Genomic DNA, 17,015 nt, shown 5'->3' with positions numbered 1-17,015 from the left:
CTTTGGGGTCCCTTACCTAATTGAGTATTTGCATCGGTTCGCACCAAAAAGCAGTTATCGTTTATATCATTTAGTCACTGGAGTTGAGAAAATATTTTTACTGTCGAAACAACACTACTTTCGCCCATCGTAACAGAGCCACCTGTGGTAACCAAGACTAAAAATTCAATTTATCTTCTGCAAGAAAAGGATCTTATTAAACTTTTTTTTGCACAGTTCCTTAGTGTGCGAAAAAAAGCTCACTTAATTGGCCTATGTTTGTCCGCAAGTTAAAAGTCGTCTTTATGTCTTTGTGGGTCCAACTTTCATGACTAGTCATTGCGCTCATTTCCCCTGTTAAAAACGCGTCACATGACCTTGGGGTGACCAATGGCGACTCGACAACTCCAGTCAAAGCTGGCAGCTTAATAAACTGTTACTTTGCCAGTCGGAGGCCACCATGAATAAACCACCCCTGCCATGGGAAAGCAATCTTAGACGTTGTCAATTATTTATTCAAATGAACAACTGGTAGAATGTAGCTCATTTCAAATATGTCTTAATGGCTTCGTTTTTGTGTTCTCTCAAGGTATCGGGTGTATGACTTAACGGCATTGACAATGTCCTTCTACGTCAACCAGCTGGACGCAAATTGGCAAGGTGGGGAATTGAAGCCTTTCAAGACAAAACTTAGAACAATTCTACGTCTCTAATCGTTGCATGTCGACACACAAATCTATCGCAATTGTCCCGTCTAAGATTTCGTTCACGTCGATCACTTGTTAAAAAACATCGTCTATGATTTCAGGCTTACATCGTTCGCCGAATGAGATCAGTGGTCTATTGCTTAATATTGCGATTCATAAGCGTTATATTATCCATATCATATAACACTTAAGTGGCACTACAAGCGACAAATCTGACTTAGTTAAGTAATAATATTTAATGAGATATGTCTCTGCAAAGCGAGCAGAACAGTTGGTCAACGACGTGTTGCCAACTGAGAGAGAAGATCATGTTCAAATTGGGCGCATTTTAGACTGTCTTTTGTGCATTTACTCGTAGGGAAAATCTGAGAAACAAGGCGAGGATTATCTAACATGAGGGACATCGTTCATATTCAAGTCGGCCAATGTGGAAACCAGATAAGTTCAAAGGTATTGATGCATATGTTGTTTTTAAAAACACGCCAAGGAATCTCCCTCAGAAGTTAATACTTCAAGCCTTGGGACTTGCATATCTGGAGAAAAAAATTGCAGAAGAATGATTTCTTCAATGATACGAACATTGCAGAGAATAAAGAGGTTTGGGATTGCGTTTACGACGGCAAACGTCAAAAGGCAGTCCAGAATTGTGGTTAGTTGCCAAAAATCAAAGAGACTCGTTTGATTCTATTTCAGTTCTTTGCGTGGTATCTGCACATAATCGAGGCTTGTTAAAAGAGACAGAGACAAGTTAGAGTTAAGAACTTTTCAGGTTTTTTTTACGAGAGACAAACAGCAGCCGGCGTCTTTGTGCTTCTTAGTGCAGTTTGCCTTTTCACATAAACGTGCTTCTCAGGGCCGAAGCCAGAAAAAAGTTATGACTGAGGCAATGTCCACGGCTAAATTCTCTCCGTAGGTATTCTAGGTGTTTATGATGAGTACATTTTAAAGATTACACTGGAATCATGCTTTAATTTAAAGAGTCACGAAAAAATGACGGTTTGCCTCATACTGGCTGCGGCCCTGGTTCTGAACCTCTCTAATCACTAGCGGTGACTTCTTCGTTTAAAGGACAGAATTTAGGGTGACGCCCTATAACATAGCCTTGTAGGGTTCTGAGGCCACCAAGGGATATGCTGAAAATTAGACTGAAAAAAATGCTAAAATGTTGTTAAAAACAAAAATTTCGAACTGAAGATGTGAGTCTATTTAGATGGAGATGAGAACTTCACGATGAGAAACTTGCCTTGTCATGTTATTTAAAGACGACGTCCACTATTATGTACGTATTTTAATGTCATTTTCCACCGGCAAACTTTAAGCAAAATATAGAGCCTCGAGCTTCATACCTTTCGCATCCAAAATCATGATTTTAATCAGAAATTTCAAAATGTCTATCAAAATCCCATCTCTAAATTAGCGTGCAGATCACTTCGAGTTTTTCCAAATATTTTCTAATGTCAAATCAGTTTATATTTCCCCTCCATAAAATGCAAGAATGCATCCTCCGTGCGACATCGCATAATTAAGAGTTTTTTCCTAGCTCTGAAATAAATCCATATTTATTTATCAACGTTGAATAAACACGTTTTGACGTTTGATCACCCGAGGAGCTAAACAAAGAAGAATACACGAACTATTCTAATTAAGGTGATCTCAAACGCCATTGAACAACTTGAGCTCTGTTGCTATTTATCAGTTGTTTACTATGACAATAAAGTCAATGCCAAAGGTTCGAGCGAAAAATGAAAACTGAAGGCAATACAAAAACTACCTCACTGATCTCGGATTAAAAATCAACAAACAGAACCCGATGCACACTATCGTCTATTTCGAACTTCAAAGTAGAGGGAAAAGGAGCGTTCGAACAGCTATGAAGGAAACCAAGACTTTGAAAAGAATTCTTGTGATGCTAACGAAATCGTAACAACTGATTTACTACATTTTAGCCGAAAAAATGTCAATGCTCTGGCAGCAAGTGCCAGTAGAACAAATCCAAGATTTTTTTTTAGAGCGAGTGGGGAGTTTGGTCTATTAGCCGTCGACGAGGTTTGTAGACATAAAATTCATAGGCAAGTCTTTCATTCGGTTAACAAGCGGTTTAATATTTCTTAGAACCTTCCATATAATAACAATTTATTTAGTTCATTCCCATAAACTGGGAAAAAAAATTTAATCTGGCCTCTTCGCTTAAAATCTAGTTTGAACGTTTGACCACCTGCTCATTCAAAAGACAGGTTCCTCATCTGATTTTACAAGTGTTTTTTAAGATCCTTTTGCAGGTTTTCATGTCCGCTGGTTGAGGAAGTTATTGGTCCAAAGCGAGTTTTTGAAGCAGCAATCGAGTGACCCTCTTCCAATTAAACAAAAGATACGATTGGCAAAAAAAAACCACGACGATATTTTTATTAAGTTGTTGTCGTTAGCTTTTACTTTGACATTGTTAATTCAAACAGAAAAAAAAGTGGTCACCTGCATACTAACGATTCCTTCAAAGTCACCTGTCAAGAACTTTCTAACTTTGATCTTGACAGATCCTCATTAAATTTGAGAAATTTACTTCTAAAACAACTTACATCTTTAAAAGAAAAAGCGAGGAAATAGCAAGCACATCACGACAGCGATGCTCAATGATTTTACACCAGAATGATAGAATTATACGTCTATATGTCTATCCGCTGTCGAAACTGGAGCATTTTGGTAGAGGGGACGCGCCGAAAATAATTCGCGTTAGGTCAGCAAATATCTAGTCCAGATATATCTAAAGCAATATACACCTTTGAGCTCTAATACATTTAAAGATAAATTCGCTAAGTGCTTCTCTAATTGCGCTCCAGTAAATTACCTGTAGCAATAATGTATTTTTCTGATATTGAACGATTTTCTAAGACACCTTTCTAAAGCACCTAGCGTGACATGACGTAATAGAGACATTCCATGGTCAACAATTAGCAGGAAACAATACAGTATACAAGTAGCGAATAACTGAAACTCTTAGCGTTTTGTCACACGGAAGTTGTTCTCTAAATAAAAACCTAAATAACATGTCACTGAAACAAAAGTTACACTGCTATTCATCATTATTATTATTTACAACTATCCTAGCAATGTCCTGCTGGGAGTTCTGGTACAAGCAGCAACAAGCCGCCTCAGCATTCCAGAACTCTTCTTAGGATCCTTGCTGATCGTAAGAGAACGGTCTTTTGCATCGCATGAGCCTAAAGCCCAACGTGGATATCTGCCAAATACTTTTCCAGCTGGTCTGTGAAGCTCCCCAATACCCCTATGACAATCGGGGTAATTACAACTTTCTTCAAGTGCCAGAGGGTTTTGATCTCAATTGCTACGTCCTGGTATTTGTTAACTTTTTCGTTCTCCTCCAGAGTGGTTCTGCAATCACCCGGGAACGCTATGTCAATAATATGGTATATCTTGTTGGTCTTCTCAACAACTGCAATGTCGGGTCTGTTGTGTGACATCTTGTCAGACTGGATAATGAAATCCCACAGGTTCTTTACATTCGTGTTTTCCACCACTGGTTCTAGGGAGTGATCGTACCACTTACCTCCACAGTCAACTCCATAGTGCTTGCAAAGGTCCCAATGGATACCTTTGGCCACGTTGTCATGACGGCGCTTGTATTCCGTCTGGACCAGCTTTGGACATTCACTTAGTATGTGATTTACGGTCTCGTAATTTTTCTTGCATAATCTGCACAAATGATCCTTCTGAGTCTTGTCTATCTTCACCTTGATAGCATTTGTTTTGAGTGACTGGCTCTGTGCAGCCATAATAAGTCCCGCAGTACTTTTCTTCAGGTGACACTTCTCCAGCGAACCCCAACTCTTGTCACTTGCTACTCCTTCCATCTCTCTAAAGAATTGTCCGTGTAACTCTTTCTCTTTTACCTCGTTCATCCGTTCTTCGTATCTTCTCTTCCTGAAATCTTTGCTAGTTTCCTGGAGGCTCTTGGAATCTCCCCGGGCTGCTGAGAGCAGTTTATCATCGCTTTGCACAATGTAACTGGAGAGCCCAATTACAGCTTGATCTACACAATCCTCCACCGAGATTAGCCCTCGTCCACCGTTCTTTCTAGGTATCTATAGTCTTGCCACACTATCTCGGGAGTGAATGGCACCATACATGGTTAGATGCTTCCTGGTTCTTCTATCTAGCACTCTTAGCTCGTCTCTGGTCCAATTGATGAAGCACGCTGAATAACGTAACACAGAGACGGCCCATTGATAACACAGATTACATTCCCTCCGTCGATCTTAGATTGCAGAAGCTTCCTTACGCGTCGAAAATATTCCTCGGTTAATTTCTTCTTCATCTCTTCACACTGTACAACATCCGATTATAGTACACCGAGATACTGGTAGCTTTCTCCTTTTTCTAGACTCTTAATTTCTCTGCCATCTGGAAGCTTGATTCCATCTGTCATTACAACTTTCCCTTTTCTGACCACAAGCTTGGCGCATTTTGGTGACGCCAAAATCCATCCCAATATCCCCACTAAAAATACGTACAGTGTGCACTAAGGACTCTAACCCTTTCTCTGACTTGACATATAATTTCAGGTCATCCACGTGGGGGATGTGGTTCACATTTACACCGTTCAGACTGTACCCGTACTTGGCTTTCTGTAATACTCGTTTCAGTGGGATCAGGGCAATCACAAATAGCAAGGGGGACAGTGCATCTCCTTGAAAGATGCCGCTGTTGACGTCTACTTCCCCAATTTGAGTTGACCCAAAGTACAGATCGGTCTTCCAAGCTTCCATACTATTAGAGAGCAGTCTCTTTATATTTGGTGCAATGCCAAACAGATCCAGGCATTCCTTTATCCAAAGTGTAGTAGCATGCCATATGCAGGTGTTTATTTCCTGCTCGAGCATTGCGCATTATCATCTTATCTATGAATAGGAGGTCGTGCTTGCCTCTGGACTGTTTTCGTGCTCCCTTCTGTTCTTCTGGCAATAGCTCGTTTTCTTGCAAGGAGCAATACATATCTTCCGATAGCATCCCTGTCAAGAGCTTCCACATCAAGGGTATGCATGTGATCGATCTGAAGTTACTGGCACCATTGCCTAAGGTCGGGTCTTTGACAAACAGTAAAGTTGTTCCCTTTCTCATGGGCTTCGCCTGCCCCAAGCAGGCATTTAATTGATCGACAAGCCTTGCGTGCATGCTGCTTAAGTTTTTCAGCCAAAAGCCTTGGACTAAGTCAGGTCCAGGGGCTTTCCAATTAGGCATCTTCTGTGAGGATACCTCTAAGCTTGTCAACATCTATTTTAAAGATCTTCTTGGCTGGGTGTATTGACCTCACTTCGCATATCCTTCAATCATTATCATCATCATCATCATCATCAATCATCATCATCATCATCATCATCATCATCATCATCATCATCATCATCATCATCATCATCATCATTATTATTATTATTATTATTATTATTATTATTATTATTATTTTCAGACTCCAGTTTATTTTGATACCTTCAATCAATTGCCTTTTCAGTTTTGGGAGTTAATATCCGAGGAACACGGTATAGCACCAGATGGACACTGCTCAGGCAAAGATCCAAATCAAGTGGATAGGCTCAACGTTTACTTTGATGAATCGTCGGGTAGGTAGCCTGAGACAACTTGTTGCCCTTTGTATGCATGTCACAACCAGAGCAATCTCTTTTTAGTAAACAAGGAAGAAAAATATAGATCCTATTTTCGGGTTCAGCCTCTTGCAAACAGAGTCCAATCAATTTTACTTGGCGTCGCTTTCAAAGTCACTTAAGTGAATCTGTGCTTAATTCCCCTTGAAATGTTGGTCCAAAGCTGTTGAGGTCGTTGGTTGTCCTGTTTTCTAGTCCTTTTCTTTATGCTTTTGCTTATGTCGAGAAGAGATGCACGTTTCGCGTATTGGAGCAAATTCACTCGAAGTAACGTGTAACGCTGCCTTGTTTTTTGTTTAGTCCTTATTATTGTGTGATACAAAATAAAGGTCAAGACGTTTGTATGCCAGTGGATTTGTGCTTAAGCTGTCAAGAACTTTGCAATTTGAAAAAGACAAATGGAAAGATGTGATATTTTGTTTTTCAGCCAGTATAAATAAAAACGCACACGGCGGAAATGAACACAGTGAACAAACTTCGCAATATAAAACATATGTCTTATAATGCGAAGTTTGCTCACTATGTTCATTTCCGCCGTGTGCGTTTTATTTCTAGAGACGATTAGTTTAAAAATTTGTGAGATTACTGTCCTGGATTTCAAAATCTTCAACTTCCGGTTCCGGTCGCGTGACTCATGAAGCTCCCCAATGATTTATTTGTACGCAGTAGTGCCCTGTAAACATCTGCAGGATAGGATGCGGATATATGTTGACTCACTAACTAAATGATTTAAGCGCTATATCATCATCATTACCACTGTTCTTCAGCCCCAGCCGAGATTTCTCTGCGTCTAGCATCGACCCCTCTAACAGTACATGTAGCTCCTGGTCATCAACCCTTGTATATTATTTAAGTGAAGGTTAGATTGTGCGTGACAACTTTACCGCGATTAAGTGTGTACCCACATTTTGTGGGTCGATTATTTAACAATTATTCCATGAGCGCGCGTTCGATATCAGATGGTAAACAGACAACGAGGCGCGTAGCACCGAGTTGGCTATAACCAGTCTCATATCCAACAAGCGCGAATGGAATAATTGTCTTATTAAATTCCTTAAACTCTAAAAGGTTGGAAGTACGAAATACGAGCGAAAAAAGAGAGAAAATCCGGGCGAAAAGGAAAAAACTTGATGAAGATGCGATGTGTAATATCTTGTGGTCAGACAGCCGCGGGCTCGTCACAAAAACATGTCTTGCCTTTTTGCGTACTTCTGAACGTCGGAATTGATCCAAACTTTCCACAAAAAGGGTTTTTTCTCTTTATTCAGAGAGAAATTTCGCTTTCCGGTGAAAAAAAATTGTTTAGCTTAGCAACGCTTAGCGCAATCAATTGCCATATAAGGTCAAACTAAGGTATATTAGCTGATAACCGAGATGGAGTGAACCAATCAAAGAACAAGAGAAATATACTAACCGAGGTTGAAAATTTAATAATATCGTATATTCAAGCTATTGTTCTGTCTCACTGAATATTAATAATCCATTTTCCGGGTGGTTGCTGGCATTACTCCCCCTCTCCCCACTCCAATTCCAAAAGAGAGCATTCCACTCCTTCTGCATCTCATGAAGACAGCTGGAAAGCTGTTTAATGAACGTCACCGCCTAAAGGAACTATCTAGGTTTTTTCCTGCCTTAGTTGCTTGCGTGACTGACATAATCCTTCCCAGGTCACAGATATTTTACATAATTATGCAGTCCATGCGTGGAAAAGTGCATTTGCAATCCTGAACTCTCTCTGTCATCTTTGCACATCCAGATGGCAGGTACATCCCAAGAGCAGCCTGTCTGGATCTGGAGCCAGGATCTATCGACTCCCTGCGTTCTTCAAAATACGGGGCACTTTTCAGTCCAGATAACTGCATATGTGGTAGGTTGTCCTAAATGTAAAATTGGAGCTACATGTTTCCTTATCTTTACGTTATCAGAATTCAAAGATTAAGGTATATTTTATAAGACACACAAGCACACCGTATTAACGATACAAATGTACAGGTTTATCTTCAAGCTCGTTCAAGATCTTACGCCAACTTCATTAAATTTCTTTATTTGCAAACGAATCGCAACTTCAGCTTAGTGTCCTACTTCTTTGCAACATTGTATTTGACTGCATTTATTTATTTATTTATTTATTTATTTATTTATTTATTTATTTATTTATTTATTTGATCAATTCCAACAAAGACAGTTGACAACACAGTAGAACATTACGTTCCCTACAAGGCGTTATGTATAGAAATGAATCGGGCATATTCGGGAGACAATCCGAGATCGCCGATAATGCCTTTCATTGATAAGGGGTTATACAACTTATCATTTCCTCTCATTTTTAAAACAGGACAAAGCAGTGCAGCGAACAACTGGGCCAAGGGTTTTTACACGGAAGGTTCGGAACTATTAGAATCTGGAATGGACTGCATTCGAAAACTTGCGGAATTCTGCGATTGCGTGCAAGGTTTTCAAGTTGCCCATTCACTAGGAGGTGGCACAGGATCCGGTCTCGGCTCTTTGCTGATGTCCAAAATTCGCGAAGAGTATCCGGATCGGCTGCTAAGCAGTTTTTGCGTGCTACCATCGCCAAGGGTATCAGAGACCGTGACTGAGCCATATAATGCAACTCTAAGCTTTCACCATTTAGTGGACATTGCAGATGCCGCCATTTGTATCGATAACGAAGCTTTGTATCATATCTGTTCGAACGTTTTAAAACTCAAGACTCCCACCTATAGTGAATTGAACCGTTTAGTGGCAACTACCATGGCTGGAGTCACAACCTCACTTCGATTTCCTGGACAGGTAATTATCGAGATCCTAACGTTTGTGGATTATAATTGTAAATGTAGCCATCTCGGGACACATCAAACACTCACACTCTGTCCTCGTCTAGGGTTTCTCTTGTTTTTGTCTTTTCAACAAGAAGTTGCACGATATCATTTCTCTGTCTCATCTCTCGGTCCTTTTTACTCATTTTTGGGATTAAATCCAGGCAGCAGATTTTAAATATGGACTTGCGCGCTTTTACTTAACGGTTCACCATGACTCACTTAAGGGTGCGTTCGATTGACCGCATTCCGGAAAGGAAAGGAAAAGAAGGAACTTTATTTAAGTGTCTTGTTGTTCTAGCGCTGGGGCACTAATTGGGGAACTGAAATCAACAATTAACGCGAATCTAATCAAATGTTGGTTTTTGAGGGGAGGGGAAAACCGGAGTCGTACCCGGATAAAAAGCTATCGGCATAGAGTAGAGATCCAACAAACTCAACCCACATATCAAGACGAGTCTGGGAATCGAACCTGGGCCAAATGGGTGGGAGGCACCACTGCGCCATCCCAGCACTATGGATGGAGTAGAATACAAGTTAGAAGTTCTTCGTTTTTACGGAGATTCCGACTTTAAAATTGTCAAACACCTGCTAAAATGTAATTTTAAACGTATCTTCATTTTCCTTGTTGCTTAAAAAGGCAGGCATAAGGTTTTAAATAATCAGTCCACGAATTTCTATTTCGGAAGAGGGCCAAGCGAACGCACCCTAAGTGTTAGCAAGGCATTGTGTTCGCATTTGCCATTGGTTTTGTGTGCAGTGAGGGATTATCTTGCCCAGCGACTGTGAAATACTGTCTTAAATACATGTTACAGGATAATTCCGAGAAAACACAACTACTAATTAACCTCCAAAGGGCAACATGGCTCCCAAGCGCCATGTGATACCCAATAACACGGTTTCCCGTCCGGACCGATTTCCGTTCTAATACACTACACCGACCATAAAGGAGCCTAACAGTCAGTAATGAGCCCGGGCATTGGTTGCTCATTCAGTCAAAAATTCTGCTCAAAATTAACTGTCTTTTTCTTTAAAACGAAGTTTACGCTTTTGTCGGTTCGGGCGTTAAGATGGCAACTTTTGGTCGTTGTGACACTTAAATTAAGAGTTTAAGGATTAGGGTTATTTTCAAATGCTGGTTAGAAATTAGGTGATGAGAGTAGATTCTTATCCAAAGTAAGAATCCAACCGTAATAGCATTTCTACTTTTCCACAGCTGAACGCAGATCTCAGAAAACTGGCAGTAAACATGGTTCCATTTCCGCGCCTTCACTTTTTCATCCCAGCCCACGCTCCTCTTGTTAGCCGAGGATCTCAAAGTTATCGGTCATACGGCATCTCCGAGCTGACAAGCAACATGTTCGGGCCTCAAAACATGATGGTGGCTTGTGATCCTCGCCAGGGAAGGTACCTCACTGCTGCTGCCATGTTTAGAGGTCAACTTGCCATGAGGGAAGTCGAAGAAACCATCTCTGAGATGCAAAACGCCTATTCTTCCGCATTCGTGGAATGGATACCGAACAACATGAAGACAGCTGTTTGCAATGTCCCACCGAAAGGACAGAAAACCGCCGCTACCTTTCTGTACAACAGTACCGCCATACAAGAGGCATTCAAACGATTCACAGACCAGTTTTCGGCCATGTTCAGGAGACGAGCGTTTCTTCATTGGTACACGACTGAGGGGATGGATGTTATGGAGTTCACCGAGGTAACTCTCCACCTTTTTTAAGTCTTTAGCGGTCTTATTGAAAACAGTTAGGAAGCTGATTTGAAATCCTGGAAGATCATCCAAACAGACAGGGCAACTTCCGATGATTCAGTTATCATAGATATTATTTCAAACCAGTCGGCCCTGAAGGGCGAAAATAGCGACAGAGCATGATTTGTCACAAGGGGAGTGTACTCACAAGCCAAGGAACTATCGTACAAAAAATTCGGTAAAAAATGAGTTCTGCCTCATAAATAAAAGAGACCTTCTATGACAACGAATCCGATTCCCATATTTACATCCGAAAAGCTCGTTTGAAAAACAAGATTTGAAAAAGCAATTTCGAGGCCTCCATGAAAAATATTCTGTGAAACGTAAGTACTTCCTTGTGCAGCAACTTTGGTATATCGCTCGTCCAAGTTATGCTTTATTGTTGCGAGTTCGTACACCGATTAAGTGATGTTGAAGAAAACGTTGGTACAACTGATCCTTTTCAGCTCCCTTCTTCCCTGCTTTCGTACCCCTCCCCCCACCCCACACAAACACCCGAGTTCCAGTTTGTTTAGTGTTTTAAGAGGCATCTATGTTACATGAGGTTGTTGATTGACCATGAAATGATTAAACTCGAGAAAGTGAAGAAATTTGAATGTTTTTGGAAGTTGCCAGCGCTGGACAATATCTTTTACCCTCGGAAAATTACATATAATGAGACTCGCAACAATACGTGTTCAACTTAATCTATATATTTACATATTTTGTTATATTTTCAGGCCGACTCCAACATGAATGACCTGATTGCCGAATACCAACAATACGAGGAAACAGGACCGGATGACGTCAGTTACGACGAAAATGATTACGAGGAGCTCATAGATTTCGCGGGTGGTGGGGTCGAATAACATATAAACAACACCACTTGATTATTTGCGTTGGATTCTAAGAAACTTATATGCCGTAGAAATGGTGAAGATATTGATGTTTCATTTGCAAGACTCTGTATACCTTTTTAACAGCGAGTAGGTAGCTTTTGTGAGTTAACACTGAGGTTGTTCATCAAGATACTATGTATACTACATTACTTGGTAAAGAAGTAAATGAAACCCAGTCCATATATATTTTAATTTTGTACCGGAAGGCCATAACAAGAAGTCTTGAAACTTTCTACATTAAGAATACAGGTCCCGGAAAGAAATGGACAGTCAGATTGGGTCTGATGACCGCTTCGCGTATGACTGGGTCGCAACCAATTCAAGGTAACCCCACGAGGGATTGCTGGTGCTAAATACAAAAACATGGCGGTCGTGGCGAAAAAAGGTGCAGTGGCGTTCATTGGCGCTTTTGTCACCCAAGAATTATCAGTTTTTGATGGCTAATAACTGGCTCGTTATCAAAGCTAAAAGTCTTAAGACTGAAAATTTAAGTGTAACAATTTCTTTGAAGTCAATTTGTAAATAGCATGATGTCCTCTGAGAGCAAACTCGTATGTTAAATGTAAACAATGACGTCAGCAAAGATTTTCTTGTAAGGCGAAGGGGTAGATACAATATTAATGGTAGATTTTGTTTATATATTTACTGTCGAGCCCAGTATTTGAGCTATGAGATAAATGTTTGATATTGTAGGTGAACACGTATTCGTTATCTAAATTACAAAATCACACAAAATTCCACTCATGGTAACATTTGAACTCTATCACATGACAAACTCATGAATTATTGATAACTTTATTGATCTCAGAAAATTGAGTGTCGCTAGCCCCAAACCAAAGTCAGTATTACTTTGGTCATGCGCCATAGCGGTGATATAGACACAAGAGCATTTACGCATGGACAACGGCAACGTCAACGAAAACGTCTCTCATATTAACTTGGCGCTATAGTCCAGGTGATCCGGTGACGTAATCCGGAGGACTGGGTTGAAAAATCTTAACGCCGTATCCCCTTATTTTCGAATTCAACATGGCAGAGGCGAGGTTAGTTCTCGTCGGGTTTACTTGAATATTCATTCAGTAACAGGAAATGTGGTAGACATGGAATGATCTGTTGAGGTTTGGCAATGGAAATACTGCAGGGAGTTTGGAAACAACACCTAAGGCCGAGCGCGGTTGTGGGATACGGCGTTAAAATTTTTCTTCCCAGTCCTCCGAATACGTCAGCAGATCATCTGGGTAAGTATTTCGCGATTATTTCACATACTTTCTCAGTTTTCAAGTTGGACAAAACGGGCCAAGTATCCTGTAACTGGATTGGTACGGGAGATTTTAAGGAAAAGGTAAAAAATAAATAGTTCGTTGATGTATGCTCGCGTTTGTCGTGTTGATTTCACGATGTTATTTTGTGGACCACAGCAAAGAAATGTACTCAAATGCGTGCTGCAGGGCAACACGATCATTTTTCCCTTATTTTGACTAATAACATTCTTGCTTTGTGGCGATGTCGTTGACGTACCGGTCCCCCTATTAAAAATGATCCGATCACCAAATGTGGCAATGCAAAAGTAAAGTTGCTATCGACACTCAATCAAGAATGTTACAATATATAAAAAATATATTTGATTTAGTCTAGTTCACCTAGTTTGGAGTCTTTAAAAAGTTCTTTGGGGCCAGATTTGGAAAGTATAGAAAACGTTTTATCATATATTTATTAAGTTTGTATTTATTCATAAATTTTTAAGCTTTTACCTCCTCGATTAAAAGCTTGCCTTCACATTGTAAATAATTCAAATATTGCCATTTTCTGTTAATGAGTTATGGGCTTATAATGATCTGGCCTTTCAGTGAAAATGAAGCTCCTGCTTATCTTGCTTGCTTCGAGCATGATAAAAATTATGTTATTTCATTTCATGGAGATTGATATGAAACTCGACAAGTCTTTTTGTTTCATGACTTTGTCTGTATTTTTGGCCTTGACGGTGCACAAGACACGCCTTTTTTCGAGAAGATAGCCACTCAAATATTTCGATTAAATTATACACAACCATCCGAAGCGAAAACAAAAGATTGTGCACTGTCACGGTCAATTCAACATCGATTGCGACATTGTTCTCGCTTTTGAAAGCCGTTTAAGTCCCTCGATTAAATACGGTTATTTTAATTTGTCTATCTCTATTTTGAGAATTCGCTTAGCCTGTTCCAGGATCCCAAATAGTCAGAAAACGCGCGGGAAAAACGTATGGAAACTGAAAATGAGGCAAGGCGGGGCCCAGGTTTTCCCGACTATCTGGGAACCTGGAACAGGATAGAACTAGTTGATAACTGCAGATGACAGCCAAACAAAAAGCCAAAGTCGAACTTGAAGTTTCTTTGACTTTTAGCAAAACGCAAATTTTGGCTCGACGTTTGCAGTCTGCTGTGAACGCCAGTCTAAATCTCTCCCCAGTATTCACAATGCCACTGACTTCAATGCCATTTGATTTGGCTTTTTGGCTCACAAAGACCTTCTCTGTCTGAATCCAAACAAATTTCAAAGAAAGATGGCTGCAGAACTCCCACTCTAAATACTTCATATTTAAAAGCCCACGTTCACTCTACAGGCATTGAGTGCCGTGGAACAATCTGCCAAAGCTGAAATTCATCTGGTCAGATCTCTACGATAACCAATACGAATTTCCATAACAAAAACAAACGGTCGAAAAGCCTGTCAGTTGAAGGTGGGCCTCTAAATTGAACTGTGAAACATAGCCCTCTCTTTTCAAGAGGCTGCTTTAACTAAACATTTTTAAATGAGTCATGTATTTGTGCCTCGCATTGGACTAGTCGTCTTGCTTCCTGTTTATTTTGTTTGTCCTTGTACCTATTTTTTCTAACGATGCTAAAGAAAGCTGGTAAATAAAATAAATGCCTCAAAACTCACTCTCCGCTGCAATGTGGCTTATGTTACAAACGCTCGACATGCTAAGGCTAGCCCACGGGTGAGGCTAAATTGTTTGTTTGAAAATAAAAAAAGATATATATTAGCTCCCTCAGTGCTCGGTCCAAATTTGTCTTAGGTCTTAGGTATTGTCTGTTTCGAGAATTTCCAGTCGTTGATAAAAAAAGGGTTAGGGTTAGGGTTAGGGACCCACGACCCAAGACCAATTACCCACTACCCACGACCAACGACCCACGAGCAAGCTGTTGTGGGACTTCAAAATGCACACCGACAGTGACATTGAACACAACAAGCCTGAGTTTTTGGTATTTCATAAGATAGACCAGGAGTGTGTGGTTATTGATGTTGCCTGTCCATTTGACACCAGAGTTTAGAACAAAGAGAAGAGAAAATTGAGAAGTACCAAGACCTGAAGCGGGAGTTGAAATGGATCTGGAAACTGCGACGTTCATTTTCTCTTTAGCAATGGTTTGCATCTAACTTACGAGATGGTCAACTTACACGTCCCTATATTACGACGCTTATTTTTTAGCCGTTTTTTAACTTATCGTTTAAATATCTATAGAGTTTGGAGTGTAAAAATTCAATTTTTTTCCCTCAGATTGCATCCACGCATTTTAGCGGACATTTGATTTACAGGAAAAAATTTTGGCCGAGCCAGTTGGGTCCGGGAAACTAATGGCCTCAAAAAAGTAACTTGTTCGCATCTCTTCACAAAGAAATGTGCAAAAGTGCAAGAAGTCTCGTTGAAAATCTAGAGCTGCTAGTGAATGTTCTGACAATGCACCTCTTTAGCTTGTACATTTTGTTTTCCCATTTCAGACCACGTGATGTTACTCTAGGGAACAGTTTCATTCAAATGTCGTCTTATGCACGTGCATATGTATGCATACTTACGAAAAAACAAAAGGAAAATTCCCTTGGGAACATCACGTGGTCTGAAATGGGAAAACAAAAGGTACAAGCTAAAGAGGTCCATTCAGAATGAAATTACATTCTTGACTTCTTTGACGTCATTAGTTACCAGTACCCATCTAGCTCGGCCAAATTCTTTTATGTATAAATCAAAGGCCATCTAAGACGCGTGGATACACTATGAGAGAAAAATTATATAAGTACTAAACTTCAGACACCATAGATATTTTAACGCGAAGTAAATAACGGAGAAAAGATAAGCGTCATACGGACTTTAAGAATAAGGCCAGGAGATATTGGATTCTAGATCCATGAAGGAAAACTCATCTAGAGTTAAAAAATGCACCGTTACCCTTAAACCTTCTCAAAAATGAACCTCGTAATAACCGCGTAGATGGGGCTGTAAAGGACAACCATGGTTCTTGCCTGGTAGGGACATCATGCAGGCACTACCCGACAGTAGGCACAATCTGAGGTTGCTTGAAAAAGATGGAACAGACTGAACAAAATGTGGTCAGAATGGAGTACTACCACTTGAATAAGCAAGGAGAATGATACTGCGTCTAGGGATGGGCAGACGATTGAGCGGGAAAGCGGGGATAAATGCACCGTGAAAAATGCATCATAAAACCCGTTGCGCATAATTACGTGTAGTTGCTATCTCTAATCATCAAAGATCATTTTTATGCCCAAATTTACTCAAATAGCCCTATTTTAATTACAAAATACAAAAATGTGAAGATTTCATCATTTTCACATAAAAATTAAAAACCAAAATTTATATCCTACTTATTAAAAACCCAAATTTATAATTAATTCCAATTCTTTTATACAGAAATATTCTTTCCTTCATTTATTACCCTTGTTTATTAGGATTTATTATTTCAACGGTTTTAGTGACAAATAAGGTAAGCTGCATCGCCTGAGAGCTATCGTTTTCTCAGGCTGTGTAACAGCTTTTCCGCCAAGTATATAGTGTCTCTGGGCCAATCAATGCAGAATTTCTCTATTTATGTCACATATGCATAAATTAGACAATGAAAGAACATGAAGGAAATGTTTCTTACAGAAACCTGGTCGAAATAAAGGAGAAATACCAGTTATTCGTTTCATATGGTTTAGCGCCTGTCAGGATCCCACGATGGTTTGCTGGAAAGATCGAAATTAAGCACAATGACCGAACGTCAGTGTGGTCTGAGATCTAGTGGACACACCGCTTCTCTATTCTTGTTGAATACCCGTTAGCAATACCGTGTCGTTATCCACATCTCTTGTCGACATCCACATCGCGACAGTCCACTCACCATCAAGCCTGCGAACAACCTCTCTACTTCACGGGATGC

The 17,015-nt window shown here is 40.1% G+C and overlaps 2 protein-coding genes across 3 annotated transcripts in view; one reads left to right on the top strand and one right to left on the bottom strand.

Moving 5' to 3' along the window:
* Positions 1-521: 521 nt before the first annotated feature.
* LOC137974327 (tubulin beta-4 chain-like) lies at positions 522-16,367 on the top strand. Its single transcript, XM_068821249.1, has 7 exons — positions 522-639; positions 1,045-1,136; positions 6,208-6,316; positions 8,115-8,225; positions 8,694-9,151; positions 10,394-10,888; positions 11,659-16,367. The coding sequence occupies exons 2-7, from the start codon at positions 1,080-1,082 to the stop codon at positions 11,785-11,787; spliced, it is 1,359 nt and encodes a 452-aa protein (XP_068677350.1). The 5' UTR covers positions 522-639; positions 1,045-1,079; the 3' UTR covers positions 11,788-16,367.
* Positions 16,368-16,510: 143 nt separating this feature from the next.
* Positions 16,511-17,015, bottom strand: part of LOC137974326 (sodium-coupled neutral amino acid transporter 9 homolog) — a 42,020-nt gene continuing 41,515 nt past the window's right edge. For both annotated transcript variants that reach the window (XM_068821246.1, XM_068821245.1), the window contains exon 14: positions 16,511-17,015. This exon is cut by the window's right edge and continues 383 nt beyond it. The gene's annotated coding sequence lies outside the window, so the exon portion shown is untranslated.

Source organism: Montipora foliosa, chromosome 10 (genome assembly GCF_036669935.1).
Source record: "Montipora foliosa isolate CH-2021 chromosome 10, ASM3666993v2, whole genome shotgun sequence".
Taxonomy (NCBI): Eukaryota; Metazoa; Cnidaria; class Anthozoa; order Scleractinia; family Acroporidae; genus Montipora; species Montipora foliosa.
This window is presented reverse-complemented; position numbering and strand designations above follow the sequence as displayed.